A 15,288-nucleotide genomic window follows, 5' to 3' on the forward strand; every position below is an offset into this window, starting at 1 on the left:
TTGGACCAGGGAGGATTCTTTCTGAATGATTTCCACTTAAAAGGTGGCTGTAACCCTTCATTTGAGAGTAGAGCAGTAGTGTTCTGCTGGTGTACATGTGATGTGGCCTCCACTACAGTTGATCCATCTCATTACTGGTTAACATGGCCTTCTGATACTACTTACACTAACACAGTAGTTGATTCATCACCTTTCTGGATGGCATGGCTTCCTCATACTATTTATGTATTTTACAATATCCACACCTACTGAAGTTGATCTGTTGTTACAAGCTGACATGGTTTCCTTATGTAATAAACACTACCAAGGAATTGATCCACCTCATTACTGGTGGACATGGCCTCCTACTATTCATTTACACATACACTTGAGTAGATCCATCACCTTGAGGTTGACGAGGCCTCCTGTTACACATTCCATAACAACTAGAGTTGATCTGTTGCACATTCAGTTCACCCTTTTTGATTGGAAGCCCTCATTTGATTTTTACATGGACATCGAGTTCCAGCATTGAGGTATTGGATTCAAGAGAACAAATCAACATAAGTCTGCACAAGTTGAATTCATCCTCTCAATGCCAGATGGCCTGTTTCAGATTGGTTTGAACCTTAATTTCCAATTCTTGGATTGAGGGTGAAGACGGCGTGATCCTTATTTTACCCTCACGTGGATGTCAGTATCATGTAAGGAGGCTTTGGATGTGACTAGTCACTCTACACCTTGCAATTTCTGCCATTGTGTTTTACAAATTTCTACACACTGGTGAAGAATATACCTGACTCAGACGTGGTGCAGTTCTTCACATTTTTCCCTCATGGTCAGGGGTATCCTTCAGATTCTTTTAGAGATGCTTCTTTTGTTCCTTCACACTGGTCTCTTATCTTTTTCATGTGAGATTGTAGCTAATCTTGTAAGAAGAAATAGGTACAGTATCAAAAGTTATAATTTTCCAATACTGAAAATATATTTTTGATGGGGTACTTCTCTCCACTGACACTTTCCACACTTTTCTGGTGCTCACACATTCTGCTAAACTTTCAAGTGAGAGTGTGATAGAGGAATGTGTAGGAAGTAACATGTGTGATGTGAGTATGATATGCTACTATTGTTTAATGTGTGTGTGTTTTTTCTTATAACAAAGCCACATCGGGCTATATGCTGAGCCCACCGAGGGGAATCGAATCCCTGATCTTAGCGTTGTAAATCCGTAGACATACCGTTGTTGGAGGAGCAGGGGGGTATTGTTTAATAGGTGACACATGATGATTTGCAGGAGATACATGTTGGAATATACTAATTCCAATAGGGGGGGGGATGCAAGGCTTGTGGCACACATAAAGAAAACAGTTTGTATATAGAGGGCAGCTCTAAATGATTATAGCTAATCTTATAAAAGGAGGTAAGTACTTACTGGTAATACATTTTCAGTGTAGGAGAATTATAACTTTAGTTATAGTCAAAAAAAAATCTATAGCCTATTCAGTAGACAAATTGTAACCTTTTTTTAGTTAATCTGATCCCTTTTATAATTAGTTAGTAACCCTTCTACATCCATTCTGTAGTTTTGACACTTTAATTATTCTATAAATATCACTTAAGACTTATTTCCTTAAGTAATGCAGGTTTATGAAATTCTCTTATAACAGGCTACTTTGTTTTTATTTTGAGCTTTTATTTCTGAATACAATTTGACTGATTTCTTGACCAGAGGACAGGACACATTAAATTGGTCTTTCACTCATTTAAAGATATGAAATTTTCTGAGCAATTATGAATAGTAATTAAGACAACATGAGAAAAGGATGAGAAGCTAAGTAATAGATAAAGGGGAATGAAAGGGAGGGTATAAATGCATAGGAAATGGAATGAAATATGGAACAAAAATTAACAATAAAATTTATAGAAGTGTAAACAAACTAAAATTCAGAACTAAACCCAGGAGTATATTTTAAAAGAAAAAAACGTATTGCCACATTGCTTTTGTCATAATATTTTTTGGCAATCTTGTATGTTTGAAGGTTTAAGGTAATAACTGATACTTTTTGTTATCCATGCTTTAATAACTAGTTGAGTTTTACATTTCTTATTCTGAGTTAGAGTGCAGCTGACAGAAATGTGGGTATTCTGATCCTAGAAAGTGTATACAGATTTTTCCTTGGTTCTATTGGTGGAGGTAAGAAATATTGAAGTAGAAACTAAGCATTTAGAACTTTTATGAGCTATTACGAATTATTGAAAACTGTATAGGCTAAAAAGTTTATGAAATTTTGAAATCTCTCACATATACATATATACATAAAGCTTCATAACAGAAAGTGATGATTAACTTTCTGTGTAATATTATAAAGAATAGCATGACTACATGTAATTATATTGAAACAAAGACTACTTTCTTTCTTTTAGTAAGGGTTTGATCATTACATTTCAGTATGATGCATGTCAGTTAACAGCTAATAGTCATCAGGCATATAGCAAAATAAAGAGAGAATGTTTAAATCTTTTCAAAAATCACTTTATTATATTAAATTAGAAGTATCAATATTTAAATTGTGTTCAGACATAGGATTATTTCCCATTGTTTGCAGTATTTACACACTTTTTAAGCTAGTTGTTAATGGATAAATTAATCATTTATGTTTATATTACCTTTTAAATATTACTTTTCCACTGCTAGTGTATATGTTATTTATACCTAAAAACTGAAATACTATCATTATATGCAGTGGCTGAAATAATTATAATTCAAGAATTTTATGTTTTGGTTAGATGTTGTTGCTAATGGCCATCTTCTCTTGACTGAAGTCCTAAATGGTTAATTAAGGCTACAATATAAATTCTAAATCGAAAAATAAAAGCTGTATATGTTGAATATATTAATTTAATTTGATATTTAGGAATTGTTTTACTGAAATGTCTTTTTATATTCAGTCATTTGTTGTAACAGGTACTTAGAATTATGCAAAACACCTATGTGTAATTATAGTTAGTTGTTGGAAAATTAGGTTTGGCTAGCAGAATGTGGGCATTACTGATAATGGCTTGTCAATTGTTCTAAATACTATATTTAATATTCCATATTTCATTTGGTTGTTTGGCCAGTTATTATCAATATTATCCAATTTTAGAGTTTGACTTTAACATTGTGAACATGCGTGTCGTATGTATGTATTTGCATATAGTAATAAGGCTTTAAGTAAAAATCTATGGTTATTTTAACTTTTCCTTTTTTGTTTGCCTTGTGTTTAGTGTACCAGACTGTCAATCTGAGAGTATAATATTCCCTTTCCATTGCTACAACTATGTAATCCATATTTTGTTGTCATAGATATATCACTAAAGTGAAATTCAACTTTTACTAGTCAATTAAAATAGCCTTAAGGTTGGCAGTGGAAGCTGTTGACTAGCTGCTTCTGTAGTCTTTCAGTTCATACTTAGAAATGGCTATAAAAGTAAACCTTTTTATAGCTTTGAATGAATTTTTGAAACATTGAATTCATGAATAGCTAATGTTGTGAGTAGAGGTAAGCACCTATTGGGAATAATACATTTTCAGTATATGAAAATTATAACTTTTGTTACTATGTAAAAATGCTTAAAAGTCAAATTTAACAGTTGTTAAAGTTTGGCAAGCCTGGGATTATCAAGTTTTCCACAGTTCTTATTGTGATGTAATTTCTAGTTTTATGCATTATATTGGATGATTTCTGGTAGATTTAATAAATAAAATTCCTTATAGAACCACTTCTACAAGTATAACTGTATATATTCTTCCAACCTTTGATGTACATTTGTGTATTTTTAGCGGCTGGTGCTACTGTGGTCTATCCTATTGATCTTGTGAAAACCCGAATGCAGAATCAGAGGACAGGCTCTTACATTGGTGAGCTGATGTATCAAAATAGTTTTGATTGTGCATCAAAAGTTATTCGACATGAAGGGTTTCTGGGCCTTTATCGTGGACTTCTCCCACAACTAGTTGGAGTTTGTCCTGAGAAGGCTATCAAGTTAACAGTGAGAATATCTTCTTTCTCAGCATACTTTATATCATTTTTTTTAGTGTGGTATGCATTTGATGTCTGAGCTTCTAGATATGCTGTTAAATAATATGCAAATAATATAGTAAACATACACATTGCCTAGCAGTTAATAATTGAAATTTTCAGGTTTGAAGAAAAACAAATGTGTGATTTTCTTATGAATGCAGCATTTTTAAAAATATTTATTTTCAAGTTTATTTCTTAAAAATTTGGTTGTCAGACAGAAATCAAAGGTCTTGAGACTCAGTGTGAAATGTACAGAATTCTGAATTTATGATTTACCTAAACTAAGCTACTTTAATTTCTAAAACTTGTTTTAATAGTATTTGGATCTGTATTAGTTAATGATTGTAACAGTAGATAGACCATTGTATTAGGCCTGAACCTAATGAGTAGAATAAGTAACCATGGCTTGAGTGGAGTTAGAAGTATCTTTTTAATAATCCATGAGTAATATGTTTTCAGTTATAGCATGTATGCATGTGTGTGTGTTCTGTTTTGCAGTTTTACCTATATATTTATGCTTACTTGATTTTTTAACTCTTTCTCGCAGTTTTTCACAAAAGGAATTCACATTTTGCATGTAGACTTTTACCCCACAACATATAAATGAAGAAAAAAAATGTTGAAAGAGTTTGGGGACCTTAGAAATGAATGAGTCAAGAGGTTTGGAGATAATTAATATTGATTTTGTGAAACATAATGAAAGTTTGCACATATATGTAAAAGAATGTTCACAAAAAGTATCTTCTTTTAGATTTTGTAAATTTGTCAGTTTTTCTTTGTATATGGGGCTCAGAATTAGTTGCACAGATTCACATAAACATTTTCTTAAACATGCAAATTTATATTTGTCAGCTTATTAGAAATTAGAAAATAAAATAGAATATCTCATTCAGATGAAAACAATGTACTTAGTTCTTCTTAATGAGATGTATTGTCCACTGTAAATATTTTTTTGAGACACTATAAAGTGAGTCATTAACTCAACTGATTTAAATGGTAAAGTTTTAGAAATATTATACCTATAAAATAAAGATCCACTCTTAGAAAGCAACACAGTTTGATGCTTTCATATATCTTCTTCAGTCCAACTTTTATTTGTAAAAGAAGAATATGCTGTTTATTTTAGAGGAAGTTCCAAGTTTTTTTAGGGTACAAGACATCATAATGGAGCTCAATCAAAGTGGCCTTCATAGTTAAGTTTCACAATCTTTGAAATAACAGGTTTTCCACAGTTCTTCTAGTGACATAATTTCTAGTTTTATGTATTGTCTTGTATGATTTCTGGTTGATTTAATAAATAAGATTGCTTAAAGAACTACCCTGACAAAATAAGTAGTGTTTGTGCGTGTATTTCACAAGTAGAAGTTGTATTGAAGAGGACGCATGAAAAAGTCTAAATTTGTTACCATATTATTTTGATATTCCCTTATAGTGAAATTTAACTTTATTATCAATTATTTTACACAATATTATATATATTCCTAATTTATTTTATTGAGGTTATTTTTAAATTTTTTACTAACTGTACAGTTTATTTGCCTTGTAGAAATTCTATGTTTTACCATGCATTCTTCATTCATAGTCTCTTTCAATATATGTCTTTATTTGCATTTGTTAATACTTTTTAGGTGAATGACTTGGTACGAGACAAGATTATGACTGAATCTGGAAACATTCCACTGTGGGGTGAGATCCTAGCTGGTGGTTGTGTAAGTGTTTTTGAAATGATTTAATTCTTAGGAATTAACATTCTTGAGTAGTTTAGAACAGGTAGTACATTTGCTTAGATGCAGCTTTGGTACAGTGACATATCTAAATATGAAGTTCACCCTTACTGGACAACAGAGATGTTATTGATATACTTCAGGTTCTTTTCCTTTTTCACAATTAAAATAATTAACCAAATTTCACCACACTTGTAGAAGTATTTAATAGTATATAGTTTTAGTTTTAAACAACTGAAATAATTACGTGTTTTTTTATCATTTTTAAGTCGTGAAATCCTCAATTTTGTTGTGAGACTGTTCTGAAAAACATAAAAACTATTTCCTAAAGACTAACAATTTGAATTTCTGTTGATTAGTAAGTTCATTTCACATATCCAAGTTCACCTTAATTTATATTTATTAACATATTTCTTTTATTATTTTTACTTCCACAATTGCATTAGTCATTTTTCTGGCTATAAACTGTGAGAAATGTAGACAAAACTGACAAAAGTTATTGGTAACCATTTAAAAATGACACAATTGTTACCTTTATCAAACTAGGTAATAGTGTTTTGATAACAATATTATTGGTTCAGATCTGTTTATATCTAATAAATATGACTTTTTTCAATAAATACAAAATTACTTTATGTGCATTATTTGAGTATGATAAACCTAATAATAGTAATCCATAAATAAGGATTTGAGTCATTGGGATATTTTATTATCAAAACTTTAGTTGTTAAACCTAACTAAGCTTACCTGAAATCTTATCAGAGAAGAACATTTCTGTTGTTTTACAAAATGTTTGGTTTTACTTAGAAACATTTTCAGTATAAAAAACTACACCTAAAGAATCAAAAATCAAAGTCCCATATCTGCAGTTTTGTCCCCATTTGTATAGTAAATTTCCTGTCACATTCCTTTATTCTTTCTTGCAGTTATTTAGTCTAAAAGTTACTACCAACACCACTTTATTCATTCTACACTTAAGTTGTGTGTAATCTGCTCTATCTAATGTTATTTAAACTTTGGCTGTAGGTAGTAGCTGAGTTTCATTTACTTTAGCAGAATAGCTGCTTAGGTCACATGCTGTGACATAATAAAAGGGTGTATACAAAAGGCTTTAGTAATAAAACTAATGGAAGAGAAAGAAAATCACAAGAGAAACCAGACATGGTTAATTATTCTCAAGGAAGTACAGTATCCTTGATAAATACAAAACTATGATTTCATGGGCAGGAAAATTCTACAAAAAATGTAAGTGTAGAAATAACACTGAACTTTTTAAAAAATTTTTCTTTGTGAATAATTTTAAAATGTTACTGAATGATAAAACAACATTATAAAAATGTTTCTAAATTAAAAGTAGTTGAAATATTGTTAAAGCTACAAGTTTTACTTAAATTGTGCATTTGACACACAAGTGTGCATTCAACATCTGAAAAGTGCTCACCAATCTGGATATGGTTAACCTACACTAGAACATTGTAGCTTGAGAGCTTATAACACTAAAAACTGATGTTCAGTCCATGTTTCAGCCATAGCAAAAGCTGTTGGCCTGTTTTTTTGTAAACAAAGAAACAGAGCATGATTTTCATTCATACAAATGTCCTCTGTTTTAATTAAGATGAATTGGAAGAACAAGTGGCAATGTTTTATTCTTGCTTGACTTGTATGTACAGTACTGTGCAAAAGTGTTAGGACAAGAGAATATTTTGTTATTCTTTCCATTTTATGGGGCTAATTCTTTCATGCCATTACAGAGCATAAATTTCAACACTGGTAATGCTTCACTGATCCATGTTGACAATTAAATGAGCCAGGGTGAGAATACTTATCATTCTTTATAATTCATGTATACTTGGACCAAGGGTGTGTAATAAGGATTCTACTTGAATGAACATATTGATCAAATTTAGGGTCTGAAATAATTGTCATGGTATACCATGTAGTGTCTTAAATATATAGAAAGAAGTTAGCAAAGAGCTGGCATGTGGTACCTGTATATGCTAGAAGAAATCAATTCAGTAGCACTCCACAGAAAAAAATACCTGATGTTAAGTATCTTTATTTATACAGCCTTTAGGTCAAAAGGAGGACTGCCAATGACCTCAAACATGGCATAATGAACAGAAGAGTGTCCAGATCTACATAACCAAGTAAAATCAACAAGAATGAAATATTTGGTAGTATAGCAGTTTAAAAACCTTTACTTTGACCTCCAACTATTGTCAAAAGACTGAAATTTGCCAAAATGTACAAAAACTATAGTGTTGATGATTGGAAAATGGTGTTGTGAATGGATGAGTCCAAGTTTGAAATATTTAGTTCAAAACATAGTTTATAAATCCAGCAGAAGAAATTTAAAAGAAACTTACCTCAACACATAGAACCTACCATGAAGTACGGGGAAGGCAGTGTGATGGTTTCAGGGTGTTTTTCTGCTGAGGGGATAGGTGATACTTGCCTAATAGATGAAATAATGGACCAGCACAATTACCATCAGATGCTGATCCATCATGATAAAGGATTCTGCTACCAAGAAGATAATAACCTCAAACACTCATCTAATCTATGCAGAAATTACTTAGCTAAGATAAAAGCTGCTGGAATCATTCAGATGTTTCAGTGGTCCCCACTAAGCCCCAACCTCAACTCAATTGAGCAGATCAGAGATTTAATATATCAAAGGCTTTATAAATCGAATGTTACTTCCAAAAAAACTATTGGAGTGTATTAGAGATATTTGTGGTAAAATGTCAAAAGACACTGATTAAATATGTTGCAACAATGCCTAAAAGATTGTCTGCAGTTATTAAAACAAAAGGGGGGACACATAAATATTAACTATTTGTGGAACTAAAACACTTCCACCATATTTCTGTTGTGCTAAATATGAAGATAAATAAAATTTTGAAGTTTCACTTGTGATTTGCCTTCCATTGTTATTTGGAGGTAGTCTGAAATCTAATTTTTGACTTTGCACAGTACTTTACAAATGTGTTATTTGGAAAGCTTGTAAATTATTTAATATTACTAAATGTAGAAACATTTCCATAACTTTGATGATTCTACATTGAGGGGTGGGGAGGATGTCATTAATAAATTTTGTTTCTAACTTTTATACAGCTGTGTATTTTAATATATCTTCTAATGGTCTATCCACTTCATGTCCCTAATTCCCTAGTAGCAGTGGTGAATTTATTTGTGATATTCTTGTTCATAAAAGTGAATAGCATTTACATAATGGGTAGGAAATTAATAATCAATTATTTAGGGAAGAACAGAAATATGTGCATTTTCCCACTTCAAAATTCTCAAACTACTAGTTTCAATTTTCAAATAGGTAAAGAAATACCAAAAGATTTTTTTTTATTGTGTAATTAAAAAGAAACTTGGCATCAGGAAAATTGTTTATTCATAAATCTAGGATGAAAAATTTAAAACTATTTAATGGGCTGTTTTACAAAATTTATCATTATAATTAAAAGTAAATTAAATATTGCTCTAATCTTCTATTTTTATCATAGGCAGGTGGTTCTCAAGTAATGTTTACGAACCCATTAGAAATTGTGAAAATTCGACTACAGGTGGCAGGAGAGTTGGCTGCTGTAGGATCAAAAGTTCGTGCTTGGGGGGTTATCCAAGAACTGGGACTAAGAGGACTTTATAAGGTATTTTGAATAGTGAATCAGATCTTTATTAATAGTTCTACAGTCATGATGTAAAATGTGTTTGCTGTGTTGTAAGCTATTTACTTACAAAAAAATTAAAGTTCTGAAATCAACTGGTGAGAAAAGTATTTTCAATGTCATGTTTATTTTTAAGCATGTGTACAAAATGAACATATTAGAAGCAATAAAACTGGGACATACATATATGTATCTGAATTTGGGATTTTTAATTGTTACTCTTAAATTTCTTCCCATTACTTCTCTAAATTAGTTTTTATTTCCTACAGTTGTGAAGTTAAGAAAACGAAACTCTGCATACTTACTATTATCTATTTTAACTCAACTTTTTTTTATCTTAAAATAAAATATAGTTCTTTTTGTGATTTATTTGTACAAAACCAGTTGGGAAAAAAAGTGAAAGTTTTTGTTGTTTTTCTTTCTTTCTTTTTCTATAGGGATCCAGAGCATGCTTCCTAAGGGATATTCCTTTCTCAGCCATCTATTTTCCTGTATATGCTCATACTAAATTGGCCTTGGCAGATGAGACTGGACATAATGGACCATTGTCTCTTTTAGCATCTGCTTTTATTGCAGGTGTGATTTTATTTTTAATCTTTGCTGATTTGCTGGATTACCTTGTGTCATAGAAGAGAATGTGTTATACATTGCTTTTCACATGGCATTATTAAAAGTAGTTTATCTGAGAAAATTCTACTTTGTCATGTTAACAAATAAGCTCAAAATTCTATAAATGAGTTTTTATTTTCTTTAAAAATGTAGGTGCTATTAGCCAAAGTAAATAAAAGCAAATTTGTAATTAATAGTCACTTTTCCAATGATAATTTCCACAATCATAACTTTTTCACCTTTTTTTTCATACATGCATTTAAATTTTTGACAAAAAGTATACTTAATACTTTGAGCTACAGTCTCAAAACTCATTGTAGTAGTTATGCATCCTAAATAATTAAGTTGTCATAATTATCATGAAGTGTTGTATCAGATTTAAAATTATATGAATTTTAGATGTTTACTAGCTGACCAGACAGGTTCTTGAATTTTGAGGAACAACCTGAAACTTCTTTAGACGGAATTTAAAAATTTTCTCTGACATTTTACTTTGCTTTAAAAAAAAAATGGTGTTGTAACACCTACTGGAAGAAATAATGAGTTCATGTTTTGATAGATACCATGTACAGTTTATGTTCTTGATTATTTGTGTTTGATATTATGGTATCTATTTTATTGTTCCAAGGAATAGACTACTTACTTGTATTATTATTGTCTTGTCCAAGTATCTTAATGTGTGTACTCTAATGTTTTACAGTATGGTGATAATGCTCACTTCAGCATGTTAGGAAAAATTATTCTCAACTTTATCCCCCAAAACTTTTGTCCAGTTCAAAACAAAAATCTGTTTATTATTGGGGAAGGTATAATAAATTTGTATTCATCTAGCATTTAGAACTCTGTTTCATTAACATCAGGCTTTGTATTACATTTTATTAATATCTCCATGAGGAAAATTTATTTTAAAGTTCATTTCAAGTAATATGTAAGTATTTTATAGCATTAACACACTAGAATGATCATGAACAAAATCCAACTATGCCCAGTTGTTTGAGTTTCAAACCCCAAAACACATTTATAAACAACTTTCAAGTTTAATAGAATTTCCTGTCTATCCTGATAACATTAATTTTTAACTTAAAACATATAACTGTATATCAGGAAATGAATCATTAGAAGCAACTAATTTGTTATAATAGAGTATCTTTGATTGCTTAAACTGACACCTGATTTGAATAACATGATTATTTCATTTCTCTGTCATATTAAAACTTCTTTTTATTGTTATATTTGCAACAAGATCAAGCTGAACAATGTTGTAGAAAGACAATCCTCACGGTTAACTGCACAAGTAATTGATTTTATTCAGTTCATGGTATAATTTTGTTTTCATCTATTGACTAAGTGTTACTGTGCAGCCTGCATCTGGAATAAGTGCATTAAAACTGTCCTGTGTTACAGGTTAAGTCAAGAGCTTATTTGTAAATAGAATTTTATCAGATAATTAACAATACGGTTCTAAATTCTTGTCTTTATTTAATGGTCACAAACAACTTTTCAGTTTGGAAACTAGTTAGTTAAATTATAATAGTTTATTTTACTACATATCACACAGATCTGCCTATTTCATCCTGTTCTTTCTTATAAAAAATCATTTTATCTACATAGGTGTTCCAGCTGCTTACTTAGTTACTCCTGCAGATGTTATCAAGACTAGACTTCAAGTTCAAGCTAGGCAAGGCCAAACTACTTATAGTGGTGTGATAGATGCCTTTTGGAAGATAATGAAGGAAGAAGGATTAACAGCATTCTTCAAGGGTGGTCCAGGTTAAGTGATAATTTATGCAAAGCAAACATTATATAATAAACTTTTAAGACATTAGATACCCTTTCTGTCAACTTTTCATGTTACAATATTAATTTATAAAGGGTTACATCAGATAATGAAAGTTATAAGGAAAGTTGATTTGTTCAGTAAGTAGAGATATTTATCAAATTAATCTTCGCTCTTTCTGTCTAGATGTATATTTGTATCCACATTTTCAGTACTGTTTTTATTTTCAGTGATGAGTAAAAACTAATTTAAAAAACAAGTAGTTTATCTTCTATTCCTCTGACTGAAAAAGTATGAGAGGGAAGGATATAGTGATAACATAATGTGTAAGGACAACAAGTTCCCTACTGGTCTGTCTAGACTGTCCCATCCTCTAAACTAAACTGAAACTATTTTTAGAAAACCTAAGCTACGAGGGCTGTTAAAAAAATATGCGGACTGTTTGAATTGCATGGCTCCAGTTGGTTCCAGGGGAATCCGGTTGGTGTTGCTAGATTCGCACAGATCAGCTGATCACGACGCCATTTCCTGATTGCAGATATCTTCATTTGTGTATTAGCTACGTGGTTTTAAGTGAAGTGCGATTTTTTCGTTTGGCGGATTTCAGAATGAATGACCTGAAGGAGCAACGACTTGCTGTGAAATTTTGTGTTAAACTTGGAAAATCTGCGACTGAAACTTTTGCTATGCTTAACACGGCTTACGGTGATGTTGCTATGAAGCATACGGCATGTTTCAAGTGGCATGAACGTTTTAAGGATGGTCGACAGTCCATTGAAGATGATGAGCGTCCTGGGCGTCCTTCCCTCAACTGGCGACCCACACGTCAACAAAATCAACACCCTGGTGCGAGCAAATCGACGCCTGACTATCAGGGAGCTTGCTGAAGAGTGTGGGATATCAGTTGGATCTTGTTACGAGATTTTGACCGAAAAATTGAAGATGCACCCCGTTGCTGCGAAATTCAGCCCTCAGAACTCGTGAGTTTTTGGCCAAACACTCGATCACTGTTCTTCCCCACCTCCCTACTCACCTGACCTTGCTCCTTGCGATTTTTTCTTGTTCCCCAAACTCAAAAGACCCTTGAAAGGAAGAAGATTTGAGACGATTCCTGAGATTAAGGCAAATGCGATGAAGGAGCTGGAGGACATTACAAAGAAGCGTGCCAGGACTGTTTCAACAAGTGGAAACACCGTTGGGATAAGTGTGTGCATTGGGGAGGAGAGTACTTTGAAGGGGTCCCAGACCTGTAACTTCTAAATAAAGTACATTTTGTTTTATGACATCAGTCCGCGTATTTTTTAACAGACCTCGTATTCCTTATCATTCCTCTTAAACTCAATTAATTTACCACCTCCACAACATCCAAAGGCAACCCATGCTAGAGGCCAACCATCCTGTTAAAAAAATAAAACTATCTTAGCTGAAGATGGCTCCTACCCTACCAAAATTTATGTCCCCCAGTCCTACTATTTTCACTATTAAGTACAAAAAACAAAAAGATGCATCAGCACTATCAGTTTCCTGAACAATCTTAAACACCTCAATCAGATACTTTGCAACTCTTCTTTTTTTCAAACTAAAATAATTTTTGAGATCTTAACTGTTATCATACAACAACCCACCATCCCAGGCACAGTTCTAGTAGCACACCTCTGAATTATTTCCAACAATTCAACGTCTTTCCTAAGGTAAGAGCCTAAGACTGAACATAGTACACCAAATATGGCCTAACCAGTGGTCTATACATTGAAATTATGACCTCTTTAAACTTGAATTAAGAGACAGTTTAACCACTACACCAACAACCCTTTTTTTAGGGTTATTTCAATCCAAGATGTACTTATTATTTAAATTATGATAACCCACATGTATTATCTTGTCTTTACTTATAATTAAAACTCATCTGCTATATATTCACCAAACTCACTAAATGATCTAAATCCTTTTGTAAAGCAGCAGCATCCCTATCACAGCCAGTGAAACCCAAGACGCCTACATCATCAGTAAATTTAAGTAATTTATTGATCATTCCTTCATCTGTGTTATTTATGTAAATCAAAAGAACAAAGATCCTCAGACTGATTCTTGAATTACCCACTTGTAACATTAATCCAGTTTAGTGGAACTCCATTTATAATAACCCTTTGCTTTCTTCCATACAGTCATTCTTCTATCCCATTAGTTATTTTATCCCCTACACCTGTAATCTTTTTACAAGCATTTCATTTCACATTTTGTCAAATGCTTTCTGAAAATCCAGATACAACAAATCTACATCCTTACTATCACCTACATAAGCAATAATCTTTTCAAAGAATTTATTTGTTAAATGACTCTGCAAAGTATCTTTTATCAACCTTTACAAAACTTTTCCTACAACTGATGTAAGACTAACCTTAGAATGATTTCTATACTCATGTCCCATGCTGAACTACATCTTTTATTTCTGCATTTAGTTTATCCTGGTCCTTATCATTATCTGGTACTAGTTTAAAACTTCCTTTATAACCAAGTTAATAGCCTCAGAAAACAAGCCAGCCTCTACCCTATTTCAATGTAAACCATCCATTCTTAAAAACTTCCTTCTCCCACTCAACTGATACCATAAGTCCAACTAGCCAATCTGTTCATCCTTACATATTGTCAGCCTACTATTCAACCCTGGTGACCTACTTAGAATTTCATCTTCAGAGTTAATTCTTGACAGCATACCTAACACAATTACGTTATGGCCCTTTTCTTTAAATGTCTTTATCAGCCCCATTGTTCTTAGAAATTGGCTGTACTAACCCACCTTTACCTGCATCATCAGCTTCTATGTGCAATAACAGAAACAACATCATTACAAGCTCCATTTATTATATCTCGCTTTTTCAGTTATATCTTCCATCTGTGCCCCTGGATAGCATAGTCTAGTTCTTTTCTCAGTATTTACCCCACAGAATAACCAGTCAACGTGCTTTTTTCAAAGAATCACCTGTAACTTCCTTAAATTTATAATTCATATTCTTCTCTGTACCATTTGGTTTCCTTCCCTCCAATAGTTCCTCAAGTGCAGAAATTTGTTGCTCAATAGAACATGCTCATTACAATTAAATCCTCTACTTTTAGCCTTAATAGCATTGCTTCTAATTCCCTGAGATTTATTGTTAACTGATGTATCTCTTGCATATAAAAGCTTAAATTCTTCTGGAAATTCTGCTGTTACTTCCCACAGTCCATGTTTCTCATATCTATTGACTATACTCTAATTAGAATAGCATCCAATCTGCAAACTGTACAAAAAAATTCCTTAAAAGTACATTCCATTTCCAACTTTCCAAATAAAACCAAATCATTTCACCTATCACAGCTAACAAACAATGAATCCATAATTCATACACTAGTCTTAATCATTATGTTTGTAGCTTCAGAATAAATACTCAACACAAAGTACTAGTGGCCTATTGATT

The 15,288-nt window shown here is 32.0% G+C and overlaps 1 protein-coding gene across 1 annotated transcript in view; it reads left to right on the plus strand.

Annotated features, from left to right (window-relative positions):
- Nucleotides 1-15,288, plus strand: part of LOC143232078 (electrogenic aspartate/glutamate antiporter Aralar, mitochondrial-like) — a 65,546-nt gene that overhangs the window by 36,972 nt on the left and 13,286 nt on the right. Inside the window, exons 10-15 of the mRNA XM_076467137.1 lie at nt 2,098-2,173; nt 3,803-4,011; nt 5,672-5,752; nt 9,286-9,429; nt 9,885-10,023; nt 11,668-11,826. Coding sequence (XP_076323252.1) covers nt 2,098-2,173; nt 3,803-4,011; nt 5,672-5,752; nt 9,286-9,429; nt 9,885-10,023; nt 11,668-11,826 — 808 coding nt within the window. The remainder of the gene's footprint in view (nt 1-2,097; nt 2,174-3,802; nt 4,012-5,671; nt 5,753-9,285; nt 9,430-9,884; nt 10,024-11,667; nt 11,827-15,288) is intronic.

This window comes from Tachypleus tridentatus, chromosome 11 (genome assembly GCF_004210375.1).
Source record: "Tachypleus tridentatus isolate NWPU-2018 chromosome 11, ASM421037v1, whole genome shotgun sequence".
Taxonomy (NCBI): domain Eukaryota; kingdom Metazoa; phylum Arthropoda; class Merostomata; order Xiphosura; family Limulidae; genus Tachypleus; species Tachypleus tridentatus.